The 15,818-nt window shown below is 51.4% G+C and overlaps 1 protein-coding gene across 2 annotated transcripts in view; it reads right to left on the bottom strand.

The window, feature by feature from the left end:
* Positions 1–15,419, bottom strand: part of LOC142304272 (intercellular adhesion molecule 5-like) — a 56,999-nt gene extending 41,580 nt beyond the window's left edge. For both annotated transcript variants that reach the window (XM_075346493.1, XM_075346494.1), the window contains exon 1: positions 14,925–15,419. In XM_075346493.1, coding sequence (XP_075202608.1) covers positions 14,925–14,979 — 55 coding nt within the window. In that variant the 5' untranslated portion in view covers positions 14,980–15,419. The remainder of the gene's footprint in view (positions 1–14,924) is intronic.
* Positions 15,420–15,818: the final 399 nt, after the last annotated feature.

The following is a 15,818-nucleotide window of genomic DNA, read 5'->3' as shown; positions in this document are numbered from 1 at the left end:
GAAATCGCCTTTATTCCCCTTCCATCCAAACCCCCTTGGACTTGTTTATTGACTGTTATAGGAAAATTTTCCAAACGTTTGCCACTAGAGGGAAATCTATGACTTTGATGAGTACAGAATTTTTTTTTTAAATTTAAATAACGTAAGGCCCTGACAATAGGAAGATGGGTGGGGGGGTGTCATCTCCTAACACTCACCTGTCTGAACCCTGCACTCCCTATCATCCCTAGGTGGGTCCTTCACCCCCATGTGCCAGCACATGCATAGACCCTCGTCGGCCCTGAACTCACCCTGACTACAGTGTAAGACACTAGTCGAACTACTGGAGTAAAACAACACAGGGAAGGGAATAAAATGGGTGGGGAAAGACACAACAAATAGCACTGCTAAGTTTCTCCAGAGGGAAACTTCACAGAACACTAAAGCTTTTTCAGAGACAGGCTCCTTCAAAGTGGTCAGTATAGAAAAACTATCACCGTCATGGAGTGAAGCTAGGAGTGGGTAAATATAGGGGAAGGGAGTGATAGCTATGATTAAGGCTATGAATAATCAGAGCCAGAAAAAAAAATGTCCTTGCCCCTTCAGCATCAAATTAAAGAAAATCCACTCCAATACTCTGTGGACTCCACAGAGGATCTGCGATCAATTAAGTGTTGAGATGTCCTGATCCTAGATCTTCAAGAGATAACATGCGGACATGACACATTAGTGGATCTCTGACAAAGCTCTACTTTGTACTATATTGGCATCAAGATTAAACCAGCAGAGTTTAATCTTGTGTTAGAGCAGGAAACCATAACGTCACTGCATTGCGCCACCTCTGCCTGCGCTCTGTGTCCAGAGAGAAGAGGACTGCACGAATTGGGTGAGTAGAATCTTTTTTTTTTATCAAGGAGGGTGAGGGGCACAAAAGTAACACTATACCGGAGGGAACTTTTACTTTCTAAAGGGGGCATTATTTCTGGTTGGGTGGGGGCTGTGGGAGCAATACATGCCTTGCCCCAGGTGCAGGCAATCCACGCTAAACCAATACACTGGTCATCTGATGATTGTACTTTATGGAAACTTCCTCATGTTCTGTCAAGATTTGGAAATCTATACGTATGACGTTACTATAGTGAATCATTGGGAGTATCAGGAACTTCAATCATCTGACAGTGGTCATCAGGACCTATCGTATGAAGATGATTCATAACTCATCTCCTCACATATTCCAGACAAATAGGTAAGATTTCATATTCAGGGTTTATAGAAAAGGGCCAAATGGTTGTAATGGGCGTCCAATGTTTGCCTATATAATTAGCCATATATGTGGGCCAGTCAGCTTTCTACAAGGCAGATTCTATCATGTCTTAGATGGAGAACCCAGACTGCAAGTCCCGTTGGGATCGGGTGGGATATAAGTGGATATGGTCTATGATACAGTATTTTGGTGCCAAGATCTCCATGGTGGATAAATATCCCTTGGCCTCCAATAAAAATGGCTCATGGCATCCAAAGGACAAAAGCGTTATCTGGGATGATACAGTGCTGGCCAAAAGTATTGGCACCTGTGAGGTAAATCCGGAGATATGACGATAAATCATGATATTCAAGTATGTCAGGAAGCCCTCTCCTGGTGTCACCCCCCCTTTCCTTCACACAACTGGTTTAGCAACAAATCCCATGGCCATCTCCTGTGATATGGAGATGAGGTGGTGTGGGAACAATGGACACAGGATGACTCCCTGCCGTCACCCTGTAACAAGAGTTGTATCTCATTAGCAAGGCTATGGAACTAGCTAGACAGAACGACTCCAGTAAAAAATGGTTCATATCTCGCAAGCCATATTTCCGATAAATATGGCAACCATAAAAATGGTGTCTCCGCATGCGGACGATGCCGGCACACCCTTTTTATGGGAGCAGGACATTGGGAAATGCCCCAGGCGTGATATCAGCCAATGGGGAACTGGCAGACAGGTCATGAGTCCCCTCGTTCTGTAGCTAAATTCATAACTGTCACAATGAGAGCATTGGCGTCCGCCTACGACGCTCCCAGGCAAAGTTATGGCCCATATTCCATGTTGTGGATTTTGTCCATAACTCCAGCTAGGGGTGGAGCAGTGCTCCCTCTGAGGTCACGAAGGTAGGAGGGGACCTGGATCTGCCCAGGTTGATAACCCTACTTCGGCCATTTTCCAGGGTTCTTTTCGCTGGGGGCACGTGTAGGAAACATCTGTGGGAAGGATCCCAGAAACCTGGGTACAGCGCCCCCCTGTGGCCAGACGCACAAGGTAACTGATTGAACTGTGTATGCCTGTTTGTAACCCATGCTTTGACTGTAACTGTACTCTGACATATGTATATTCTGTAGATTCCCTATTGTATATATTGTAGTTTCTAGTGTGCTTTAGGCTGATTAAATTATATAATTAATCTTGGGCTGTTCTGTTATCTCGATCTTGAATCCCACGTCTGTGTGTTCGGCTAATAGTTACCGTGAAGCGGTTGGTGGCAGCGAGTTGTGCCAAGGATTATTGTGGGGAGGCCAGTGAGATTTGGGGAGATTTTATATATTCCGCCCGCGGAGGTCGGGGGAATATATACCCTACTCTCACCGGGGACCCTTCAATAATCGGCATAAGTAGTATAGCGGCCTCCTTGCTTATTGTCGGGCAATTCCATAATTGGCCTGACTATAAGAGGGGCGCTAGAGAGCGCGTCACGTGCTCTGTCTGTCGGTCGGGAGGTATAAAGGAGGGGTGACCCCCACTTGTTACCCCCCGATTGTGACGTACTGGTAGCCAGCGCGGGGGATTTCTGAGTGACCCCCCCGGTGGTTTGTGACATATTGGTGGCATAGCGGTGGGATCGAGATAATAGTGTGTGTGAGTGTGAGACCCATACTCCCAGACACTAAAGACTGCCTGCAGCAGCTGTGGCTGCTGGGGTCTTCAGACTAGCTCAACACTAGAGTGTCAGAGTGCAGATACTGTAAGGTGTGTGGAGGCATCAGGTGTCAGTTCTGTGTCAGTGACCAAAAGTCTGCAAGAATGGCTGATGGCACCAGGAGCAGAGCTATGCAACTGGCCAATGCTAAGGCAGGAGCCGAAGAGAGGGAGGACGGTGCTGTGGACAGCAATGAGGAGGTTGCCCACGAGTCCTCCAGGAGCTCGACGCCAGAAAACCGTTCTGCAGAGGACATTGCACAACCTAGCAATTATGGACAAGATGAGGAGCAGCTCACCCAAGGGTCCTCAACGAGCCAGATGCCAGCCCTCCGCTCTGCAATGGACAGTGAAGCACCAGGCTCCGCAGCGGGCCGCAGATCACCACGTGCCATTCCACCGAGCCTGGGAGGCTCGGATAGCCTTCTTCAAATGGCTATGGCCCTTCTCCAGGCTGGAGACCAGAAGGGCTACAAGGAACTCCTGGCAGAGCGCAGGGCAGAGCGGCAGGCAGCGCGTGATGCTGAGGCTGCGGAGCGGCAAGCAGCGCGTGAAGAGCGCCAGGCAGAGCGTGAGGCTGCGGAGCGACAGGCAGACCGTGACTACCAGCTGCATCTAGCCAAGCTCCAGCCCTCATCAGCCACACGTGACCTTCAAGACACCAAACTTCCAAAGGTCCGTGTTGAGGACTTCCCAGTGCTGGAGAAGGATGGAGACTTGGACTCTTTCTTGACTGCTTTTGAACGGACTTGCTTGCAGCACCATCTGGACAAGGACCAGTGGGCCAAATACCTGACCCCCCGTTTAAGGGGTAAGGCCCTGGAAATCCTTGGGGACTTGCCTGCTGAGGCAGATCAGGGCTACGACACCATCAAGCGGGCCCTGATCCAACAGTACAACCTCACCCCGGAGTCCTACCGCAAGAAGTTCCGGACCCTGCAGAAGGGACCAAAGGACTCCTGGGCTGACCACCGGCGGGCACTTGCCCGAGCTGCCGACCACTGGACCCAAGGCCTGCAGCTTTCCACCGGACCAGAGATCCTGGACTTGGTCATCACGGAGCAACTCTTGTGGAACTGCCCTGAGGATCTCCGCCAGTTCATCCGAGACCAGAAGCCAAAGGGATCCACGGCTACAGCTGCCCTGGCCGATGACTACACCAACAATCGGGCTCCTGAAGCCAGGAGAGCAGCCACCAGCAGCACCTGGAGAGGGGGTAAGATGAACTCTGCGACTGCCCCACCTGCCCCTAGACTGCAGGGGGTGTCCCCCTCAACTCCCCTCTCCAGGCCCGTGGCAGAACCAAGACGGTGCCACCAGTGCAACCTACCTGGACACTTCAAGGCCATGTGCCCTCAGCGTCCCAAGGCCCCGGCTCCGTCCCCGTCCCAAGGGCCGCCCAAGGTGTATTGTGTGGGTGGGGGTGGTGGTAGGTCCCTGGACAGCTTCCAACCTGTCACCGTCGGCCGGTCTGTGACCATAGGACTGCGAGACAGCGCCTCGGAGGTGACTCTGGTGCGGCCTGAGATGGTGTCCCCCCAAGACTTGATCCCTGGAAAAACCCTCGCTGTCTCCGGGATTGGAGGCATTGACCCGGCGCTGCCTGTTGCTGACATTTATGTGGACTGGGGCGCAGGGCGAGGGGTGAGGGAGGTGGGGGTAAGTGATCGGATCCCCGCAAACGTGCTACTTGGGACAGATTTGGGGCAGATAACCTCCCAGTTTGGGCCCCCCCCAAGGGCTGAACCTTCAGCCAGTACTGACATGACTCCTGACAATGTTAATGTGTTATCTATGAATGATGTAAGGGAGGAGGGAGTGAACTCTGATATTTCTGCTTGCACAGACACCATAGACACACACGCAGCTGCAGCTGTGACAGGAGGGGAGGGGGTCAGAGAAAGGTGTGACAATGCCTCTACAAGTAACCAGCCTGTGAGCTGGGATCTGTTGCCCTCTGCAGGGATAAGCAGAGAGCAGGGTGCTGCAGGGGGAGGACCAGTGTGTGGGGTGGGGGCTACCACAGCAAATGTGGGGTCCCCAGAGATTTCACAGCGGGGTTCTGTTGCTGCAGGAGGGGAACAGGCAGGTGAGATTGGGGCCGGTCCAGGAGCGGAAGTGCTCCCAGGTAAGATCTCGGTGCATGGTTCCCCCACAACCGGGGTGTCAGGAAGCCAGGTAGGTCTGCCTGAACCGGCGACTTGGTCAGGAACGGAGGAGGAGCAGGCACGACCCACGGTCGCAGCGGCTGTGGCCGCTGTCACCCGCAGTGGGAGTGCTGGAAGCCAAGGGGCCTCCCGGAGGTCCGATAGCTCTTCCCCTTCTGACCAAGTGGCAGCCGAGTCAGGTGGAGGCCAGGACACAGGTCCCGGGGTACTGACTGAAGATGTGACAGTCTCGTCGATTCTGGCCACATCTAGTCAGGGGTTTCAGGCAGCGTTAGAAGCTGACGACAGCCTGAAAGCTCTTAAGGAGCAGGCGGCACAGCCTCCCTCGGACTCGGACCCGGAGCGAGTGGTCTGGGACCAAGGACGGCTGTACCGGGTCACGGTCCAGCAGGGTTCACCGGAGGCGTGGCCCAGGGACCGACAGTTGGTGGTACCCTATCCGTTCCGGACGGAGTTGTTGCGGATCGCACATGAGATTCCGATGGCCGGACACCTAGGGATCGCTAAGACCAAGGCCAGGTTAAACCAGCATTTCTACTGGCCAAAAATGGGGGCCGATGTGGCTGCCTACTGCCGTTCGTGTGAAACCTGTCAGAGAGTGGGGAAGGCGGGGCCACGCCCCAAAGCCCCACTGGTATCTCTGCCCATCATCGATGAGCCTTTCAGGAGGGTGGCTGTGGATCTGGTCGGCCCGCTGGCCATCCCCAGCAGCTCCGGGAAACGCTTCATACTGACGGTAGTGGACTATGCCACCCGGTACCCAGAAGCAGTGGCCTTGTCGTCCATTCGGGCTGACAAGGTGGCCACCGCATTGCTGGAGATTTTCTCCCGAGTGGGTTTTCCCCAGGAAATGCTCACTGACCGGGGGACCCAATTCATGTCCCAGCTGATGGAGGCCCTCTGTAAGCAAGTCCAGGTGCGACATCTGGTGGCCAGCCCGTACCATCCACAGACTAATGGCCTGTGCGAGCGGTTCAATGGCACCTTAAAGCAGATGCTTAAGATGTTGGTCGACTCCCATGGGCGTGACTGGGAGCGGTATCTCCCACACCTGTTATTTGCTTACCGGGAGGTTCCACAGGCCTCAACAGGATTCTCACCGTTTGAGCTCCTGTACGGGCGACGTGTGCGGGGCCCCCTGGCTCTGGTGAAAGAGGCTTGGGAAGGGGATTTGGCCACCCCTGGAGTGTCGGTTATCGAGTATGTCATGCGCTTCCGGGACAAAATGCAGGCCTTGACGCAACTGGTACACGACAATATGGCTCAAGCCCAGGCCGATCAGAAGCGTTGGTACGACCAGAACGCTTGTGAGAGGACCTACCAAGTGGGTCAAAAGGTGTGGGTACTGGTCCCCGTACCACAGGACAAGCTTCAGGCAGCCTGGGAAGGCCCATACCTCGTGTACCAGCAGCTCAACCCTGTAACGTACCTGGTCACCCTGGACCCTGCCCGTGGAAGGCGGAAGCCCTTCCATGTGAACATGATGAAGGCACATCATGAGCGGGAGGCATGTGCGCTCCCCGTGTGCAACCTGCCCGAGGAGGGAGAAGCGGAAACCCTCTTGGATATGCTAGCCCAGGTTAGGGCAGGCGGATCCATTGAGGATGTGGAGGTTGGCCACCAGCTCTTGGAAGACCAACGGTCCCAGCTGTGGGCCACCCTCCTCCCCTTCCGGGGGTTGTTTACCAACCAGCCCGGAAGGACTGACTTGGCTGTCCATCACGTGGACACTGGGGATCATCCCCCGATCCGGCGTTCAGCATATCGGGTCTCCCTGGAGGTGCAGCAACACATGCGCCAGGAGATTGACGAGATGCTGAAGCTGGGGGTGATCCAGGCATCCAACAGCGCTTGGGCCTCGCCTGTAGTCCTCGTCCCTAAGAAGGACCGAACCACTCGGTTCTGCGTGGACTACAGGGGGCTCAATGCGGTCACGGTCGCCGATGCGTACCCAATGCCACGCATCGATGACCTGCTCGATCAGTTGGCCGGGGCTCAGTACCTGACCATCATGGATCTGAGCCGGGGATATTGGCAGATCCCCCTGACTCGCAAGGCCAGGGAACGCTCTGCCTTTATTACCCCATTTGGACTGTACGAGTCCACGGTGATGCCATTCGGGATGAGGAATGCCCCTGCCACTTTCCAGCGGATGGTCAACACCCTGCTCAAGGGACTTGAAGGGTACGCGGCCGCGTACCTGGATGACATTGCCGTCTTCAGTCCCACCTGGGAGGACCACCTAGAGCATCTAGCACAGGTGCTCAGGCGGATCCACCGGGCAGGTTTGACCATCAAGCCGGGAAAGTGTCAGCTGGCCATGAGCGAGGTCCAGTACCTCGGTCACCGGGTAGGTGGGAGAACACTGAAGCCCGAGCCTGAGAAAGTGGAAGCCATCGCATCCTGGCCCACCCCCAGGACCAAGAAGCAGGTGATGTCCTTCTTGGGGACCGCTGGGTACTATAGGAGGTTTGTTCCATGCTATAGTAGCCTGGCAAAGCCCTTGACGGACCTCACCAAGAAGAAGCTGCCCTCTGCAGTCGATTGGACAATGGACTGCGAGACAGCCTTCCGGGCCCTAAAGGACGCCCTGTCCAGCCCGCCCGTGCTACAGGCAGCCGACTTCACGCGGCCGTTTGTAGTACAGACCGACGCCAGTGACTTCGGCCTCGGTGCGGTGCTCAGCCAGGTGGACTCTGCGAGCCAAGAGCACCCAGTCTTGTACCTGAGCAGGAAGCTGTTACCAAGGGAAGTTGCCTATTCCACGATGGAGAAGGAGTGCCTGGCCATAGTGTGGGCCCTGCAGCGTCTGCAACCCTATCTATACGGGCGCCACTTCATCGTGGAGACGGACCACAATCCCCTCAGCTGGTTGCACACCGTCTCTGGGACGAATGGGCGATTGTTGCGATGGAGCCTTGCGCTCCAGCAATACAACTTCACCATTCGCCACAAAAGGGGCCGTGACCACGGTAACGCAGACGGGCTGTCCCGACAAGGAGAGGTCGCGGACGGGCGCACGGGGGAACACCGGAGGGTGCTGCCCCCTAGCGCCCTCAAAAGGGGGGAGGTGTGAGGTAAATCCGGAGATATGACGATAAATCATGATATTCAAGTATGTCAGGAAGCCCTCTCCTGGTGTCACCCCCCCTTTCCTTCACACAACTGGTTTAGCAACAAATCCCATGGCCATCTCCTGTGATATGGAGATGAGGTGGTGTGGGAACAATGGACACAGGATGACTCCCTGCCGTCACCCTGTAACAAGAGTTGTATCTCATTAGCAAGGCTATGGAACTAGCTAGACAGAACGACTCCAGTAAAAAATGGTTCATATCTCGCAAGCCATATTTCCGATAAATATGGCAACCATAAAAATGGTGTCTCCGCATGCGGACGATGTCGGCACACCCTTTTTATGGGAGCAGGACATTGGGAAATGCCCCAGGCGTGATATCAGCCAATGGGGAACTGGCAGACAGGTCATGAGTCCCCTCGTTCTGTAGCTAAATTCATAACTGTCACAATGAGAGCATTGGCGTCCGCCTACGACGCTCCCAGGCAAAGTTATGGCCCATATTCCATGTTGTGGATTTTGTCCATAACTCCAGCCAGGGGTGGAGCAGTGCTCCCTCTGAGGTCACGAAGGTAGGAGGGGACCTGGATCTGCCCAGGTTGATAACCCTACTTCGGCCATTTTCCAGGGTTCTTTTCGCTGGGGGCACGTGTAGGAAACATCTGTGGGAAGGATCCTAGAAACCTGGGTACAGCGCCCCCCTGTGGCCAGACGCACAAGGTAACTGATTGAACTGTGTATGCCTGTTTGTAACCCATGCTTTGACTGTAACTGTACTCTGACATATGTATATTCTGTAGATTCCCTATTGTATATATTGTAGTTTCTAGTGTGCTTTAGGCTGATTAAATTATATAATTAATCTTGGGCTGTTCTGTTATCTCGATCTTGAATCCCACGTCTGTGTGTTCGGCTAATAGTTACCGTGAAGCGGTTGGTGGCAGCGAGTTGTGCCAAGGATTATTGTGGGGAGGCCAGTGAGATTCGGGGAGATTTTATATATTCCGCCCGCGGAGGTCGGGGGAATATATACCCTACTCTCACCGGGGACCCTTCAATAATCGGCATAAGTAGTATAGCGGCCTCCTTGCTTATTGTCGGGCAATTCCATAATTGGCCTGACTATAAGAGGGGCGCTAGAGAGCGCGTCACGTGCTCTGTCTGTCGGTCGGGAGGTATAAAGGAGGGGTGACCCCCACTTGTTACCCCCCGATTGTGACGTACTGGTAGCCAGCGCGGGGGATTTCTGAGTGACCCCCCCGGTGGTTTGTGACAGCACCCCTGCAAGTCTGTTAGATAATAATCAGTTTCTTCTTGAAAATGATTACAATCACAAATTCTTTGGTATTATTAACTTCATTAAATTTGTCTTCAATGAAAAAAAATAAAAAAAATTGTCATAAAGCCAAATTGGATATAATTCCACACCAAACATAAAAAAGGGGGTGGACAAAAGTATTGGCTCTGTTTGAAAAATTATGTGATGCTTCTCTAATTTGTGTAATTAACAGCCCCTGTAACTTACCTGTGGCACCTAACAGGGGTTGGCAATACCTAAATCACACTTGCAGCAGGTGACATGGATTAAAGTTGCCTCAGCCTCTGTCCTGTGTCCTTGTGTGTACCACATTGAGCATGGAGAAAAGAAAGAAGACCAAAGAACTGTCTGAGGACTTGAGACTCCAAATTGTGAGGAAGCATGAGCAATCTCAAGGCTACAAGTCCATCTCCAAAGACCTGAAAGTTCCTGTGTCTACGGTGCGCAGTGTCATCAAGAAGTTTAAAGCCCATGGCACTGTGGTAACCTCCCTAGATGTGCAAAGAAAAGAAAAGTTGACGAGAGATTTCAACGCAAGATTGTGCGGGTGGTGGATAAGGAACCTCGACTAACATCCAAACAAGTTCAAGCTGCCCTGCAGTCCGAGGGTACAACAGTGTCAACCCGTACTATCTGTCGGCGTCTGAATGAAAAGGGACTGTATGGTAGGATAACCAGGAAGACCCCACTTCTTACCCCGAGACATAAAAAAGCCAGGCTGGAGTTTGCCAAAACTTACCTGAGAAAGCCTAAAACGTTTTGGAAGAATGTTCTCTGGTCAGATGAGACAAAAGTAGAGCTTTTTGGGAAAAGCCATCAACATAAGAGTTTACAGGGAAAAAAAAGAGGCATTCAAAGAAAAGAACATGGTCCCTACAGTCAAACATGGCGGAGGTTCCCTGATGTTTTGGGGTTGCTTTGCTGCCTCTGGCACTGGACTGCTTGACCGTGTGCATGGCATTATGAAGTCTGAAGACTACCAACAAATTTTGCAGCATAATGTAGGGCCCAGTGTGAGAAAGCTGGGTCTCCCTCAGAGGTCATGGGTCTTCCAGCAGGACAATGACCCAAAACACACTTCAAAAAGCACTAGAAAATGGTTTGATAGAAAGCACTGGAGACTACTAAAGTGGCCAGCAATGAGTCCAGACCTGAACCCCATAGAACACCTGTGGGGAGATCTCAAAATGGCAGCTTGGAGAAGGCACCCTTCACATCTCAGGGACCTGGAGCAGTTTGCCAAAGAAGAATGGTCAAAAATTCCAGCAGAGCATTGTAAGAAACTCATTGATGGTTACCGGAAGCGGTTGTGCGCAGTTATTTTGGCTAAAGGTTGTGCAACCAAGTATTAGGCTAAGGGTGCCAATACTTTTGTCTGGACCATTTTTGGAGTTTTGTGTGAAATGATCAATGATTTGATTTTTGTTTCATTCTCTCTTGTGTTTTTTCATTGCAAGCAAAATAAATGAAGATAATAATACCAAAGAATTTGTGATTGCAATCATATTCAGGAAGAAACTGAGTATTATCTGACAGAATTGCAGGGGTGCCAATACTTTTGGCCATCACTGCAGGCCATCAGAATCTGGTCAGTGGGAGACTGAAAAGGAAACCTGCACAAAGTGGCCGATCAGAGGGTAGTCTGCTGAACACGGCATTGTTTACCGGACAGAGCGCCATGTTGTTTAGTAGTGCCTGTGCCTGGCATTATAGCTCAGTCCCATTCAGCTACTTTAAAGCTCATTAAAGGGAACCAACCAATAAGATTTTGCTATATGAAGTAAAGGCAGTGCCATACTGGCACTAGGATGCTGAATCCAGGCATACCTTTCGTTGAAAGATCGGATGCTTGGTTGCTAAAATATCTGTAATCAAAGTTCCAGAAATGTACTGAACTTTGATTAGCTCTTACCAAATGAATGGAGCTCTATTTGATGAACGAGGAGGACAGAGAAGTCAGACTGCCCACTGTTCTCATATCGATGGCCTTTTCTAAACTTTAGGATGCTTTACACGCTGCGACATATACATAGCACCCGCCCCCGTCGTACGTGCGACATGTGGTGATCGCTGCCGTAGTGAACATTATCGCTACGGCAGCGCCACACGCACATACCTGGTCAGCGACGTCACTGTGACCGCTGAACAATCCCTCCTTCAAGGGGGAGGTGCGTTCGGCATCACAGCGACGTCACAGAATCGTCACTAAGTGGCTGCCCAATAGCAGAGGTGGGGCGGAGATGAGCGGCCGGAACATGCTGCCCACCTCCTTCCTTCCTCATTGCCGGTGGACGCAGGTAAGGAGATGGTCGTCACTCCTGCGGTGTCACACATAGCGATGTGTGGTGCTGCAGGAACGAGGAACAACCAGCGGCATGCAACAGCAACGATATTTGGAAAAGGAGTGACGTTGCAACGATCAACGATTTTTGCTGTTTTTCCGATAGTTGCTCATCGCTCCTAGGCTGTCACACGCTGCGATGTCGCTAACGGCGCCGGATGTGCGTCACAACCACCGCGACCCCGACGATATATCGTTAGCGATGTCGCAGCGTGTAAATGACCCTTAAGGCTATCAGTTTTGTTGTCCCAAAGGGCACCTTAACCTTTTTCGGAAATCAAATTGTTTGGCGCAAACGAGACCCTTAATATTAAATATTGGGGGAAACTTCTGGTGCCGCTTATCACTTAAAAAAAGCAAAAATATTGTTAGCCCATTTTGCGGACCCTTGTATCCCTAGGACACTCCTTGGTTAGTAGATAATAGTGGGAAACTATGAAGAAAGTACTGTAGTTTAGATGCAGAATGATAATTATGGTATAGACATTTTTGTAAATGATCTCTGCCCCCACACTCCAGAAAAAAGATGCCTTGCCCCATAAATAGTGCCTCTGAAAATAGGCATGTCAGGAAGGGCAGGTCAGAGATTTGGTGAGGCCCAGGATTCAGAGTTGGGATGGGGACTCCGCCAACCTTAATCCAGCGATGGACAGATATGAATTATTTGGTGGTCAGGTCTGAAGTCTGAAAATATATTTAGGGGGTCTGGTATGAGAACTGTATAAAGGGGATCTGGCCTGTGATCTGTACTAAGGGGTGCTTCACACATAGCGAGCTCGCTGCCGAGATCGCTGCTGAGTCACGCTTTTTGTGACGCAGCAGTGACCTCATTAGCGATCTCGCTGTGTGTGACACTGAGCAGTGATCTGGCCCCTGCTGTGAGATCGCGGCTCGTTACACACTGCCCTGGTTCGTTTTCTTCAAAGGCGCTCTCCCACTGTGACACACAGATCGCTGTGTGTGACAGCGAGAGAGCGACGAAATGAAGCGAGCAGGGAGCAGGAGCCGGCGTCTGGCAGCTGCAGTAAGCTGTAACCAAGATAAACATCGGGTAACCAAGGTGGTTACCCGATATTTACCTTTGTTACCAGCCTCCGCAGCTCTCACGCTGCCTGTGCTGCCGGCTCCGGCTCTCTGCACATGTAGCTGCTGTACACATCGGGTTAATTAACCCGATGTGTACTGTAGCTAGGAGAGCAAGGGGCCAGCGCTAAGCAGTGTGCGCAGCTCCCTGCTCTCTGCACATGTAGCTGCATTACACATCGGGTTAATTAACCCAATGTGTACTGTAGCTAGGAGAGCAAGGAGCCAGCGCTCAGTGTGCGCGGCTCCCTGCTCCCTGCACACACAGCTAAGCGGTGTGCGCTGGTAACTAATGTAAACATCGGGTAACCATACCCGATGTTTACCTTAGTTACCAGTGTCCGCAGCTTCCAGACGCCGGCTCCGTGCAAGCGCAGCGTCGCTTGCACGTCGCTGCTGGCTGGGGGCTGTTCACTGGTCGCTGGTGAGATCTGCCTGTTTGACAGCTCACCAGCGACCATGTAGCGATGCAGCAGCGATCCTGACCAGGTCAGATCGCTGGTCGGATCGCTGCTGCATCGCTAAATTGTGAAGGTACCCTAAGGCTCTACTTATCTCATGTCTACTGTCCGGGGGGTCTTTAGGATATGAATAAGGGTCCCGTTACATGTAGCGACGTTCCAGCGATCCCAACAATGATACGACCTGTGCAGGATCACTGGTACGTCACTACATGGTCGCTTGTGAGCTGGCAAACAGGCAGATCTAATTAACGACGCAGCAACAATATGGCGATCCATATAAGGACCTCGGCGGTCATTGGGACCCTGTCACACAGCAGCTATTCTGACGACTCAGACCTCGATAGAATGCGGAGTTCTCAGTCGCCAACAAGGTCGCTCGTCGTTGTTATGGCGTCAAACACAGCGATGCATGCTGCCCAGGGGGACACCAACGATCAAAGAATGAACCAGGACATTCAGGTACAATCGGCGATAACGCAGCACTGGGACGGTCGCTGCTATGTGTCACACGTAGCGAGATCGCTAGTGAGGTCACTATTGCGTCACAAAACCTATGACATTTCAGCGATCTCGCTAACTACATCGCTATGTGTGACGGGGGCTTTAATGGGGTCCTCAATTTGAATCTCTATTAAGGAGGTTAAAAGTTTTGGAGTCTATATAAAGGGGGTTGTTGTTTCAGGTCTCTATTTAGGTGGTCCCTATATAGGGGATAGCTTTTTTGTTGGTGAAAACTCTTCAAGGTGGACCTGCTTTGGAGGTCTGTATTAAGAGGGAACTGGTTTGGGGACTTCATTGTACCAGTCTGGGGGTCTGTTTTTGTTAGGGTGATCTGGTTGAGGGTCAATAGGTTGGTGGATTAACTATATAAATGAACGGGGCATAAAACAAATTATTTTCATTGTGCCCTCAGCATGCCGTATCCTACTTTGTTTTCCCAAATGTACCTGATTGTCGTTGGCCAGAGACATGACTAGATATGAGATAGACAAATGTTGAGTGGAAATACCCTTTCAAGGGGATCTCCAAGAAGGAAGACCCCTGTTTTAAAATTGCAGTCCCCCTGGAGGAAAACTGAGTTTTCCCCACACTGGTATAGTGTTTGGTCTCCACGTGTCCACTGGTGGGACGTCCATGGATCTTGGTGGTTGGGCTCAGAACTGGTTAAACCGTTGCATGATTTGGGTCATGTACACCTCTATTGTTAGTAAATCATTATCAAACATGCTTTACCCTTCTAATACTGAATCTACATTATTCTCCACTGACAAACTGGGAAAAAAATAGTCTAAAATATATCATTGAGGTCTTGTAATTCATCTCGGAGATCAATGTCCGATCTGCTGGTAGGTACACCAAGATCAGTGGGAAGAGTTCGATGGGAAAACTGCTCGCTTCCATCATATAAAAGTACACCCACAATGAGATGTGGTGGGTTAAGAAAAGTTTGGGGAAATTCATTGTGTGTGTGAATGAAAGGCGGCAATCAGGGACCTCAGGCTTATTACCTCCCACCACCATGCCCATCTTTCTTTTGGTCCTACCTTGGTAAACCAGTATAACGGGAATCAGAGCGATCAGAATCTGGCAAGTCTTCATAGTGAGATGAGCGGTAGAGGGCTAACTCCAAATTGTGAATACGGAGATGGCGAGGTGTTCGGTGTAGGATGGCGACCAGAATACAGAAAAGGAATGTCCCCAGGATGTCCTACTTGTGGTCTCCTCTGTTAGGCGGGCTTTATAATCTACTCCAGACTTAAATCCAGTTCTCGCTGTCCCTCAGCAGTCAATCCCAGTGCCAGCCTCCAGTAGTGATCTCAGTGGCAGGGGGTGGAATGGGGGAGGGCAGAGTATTTGGGAAATCACAATGATACTTTGTAGCAAGAAGTAACCTCCTGCGTCCTATTGTGTCCTCTTCGTATGCCCTATTGTGTCCTCTTCGTAAGTCTGCTGGCTCGATGGCTCCTATCCTATGTCTCTCTTCCTATATCCCGAGGTCTGTCTCTGGCACTGTCCTCCTGTCTCTAAGACCCTTCCTCTGCTTCCCTCCTTTGTGTATCTCGCTCACATGCAGTTTCACTTTCTCATATAAGGGAGGTGGGGGAGTGATTTGGGGGGTGGGGGGATTTCCAAGTCAGACCAATTGGAATTCCCCAAATAATGCAAGACCGTCACATTAATATGCAATCCCATTTATGGCTGAAGAGTCATCTATTGTGGGGGGGGGGGGGTCAGTGGTTTCTTTTCATGTTTACATTCTTCCCTGTTTAACCTATAGCACATGACACTTGTACTCACATCTATAGGTGAATACAGACCCCAGACTCTGGACAAATACAGACCGCGGAGCAGACTCTCTGCCCCTTTCACACATCAGCTTTTTGCCATCAGTCACAATCCGTTTTCTCGAGTTTTTTTCCATCAGGCACAATCTGGAA

Source organism: Anomaloglossus baeobatrachus, chromosome 4 (assembly GCF_048569485.1).
Source record: "Anomaloglossus baeobatrachus isolate aAnoBae1 chromosome 4, aAnoBae1.hap1, whole genome shotgun sequence".
In the NCBI taxonomy this organism is placed as follows: Eukaryota; Metazoa; Chordata; class Amphibia; order Anura; family Aromobatidae; genus Anomaloglossus; species Anomaloglossus baeobatrachus.
This window is presented reverse-complemented; position numbering and strand designations above follow the sequence as displayed.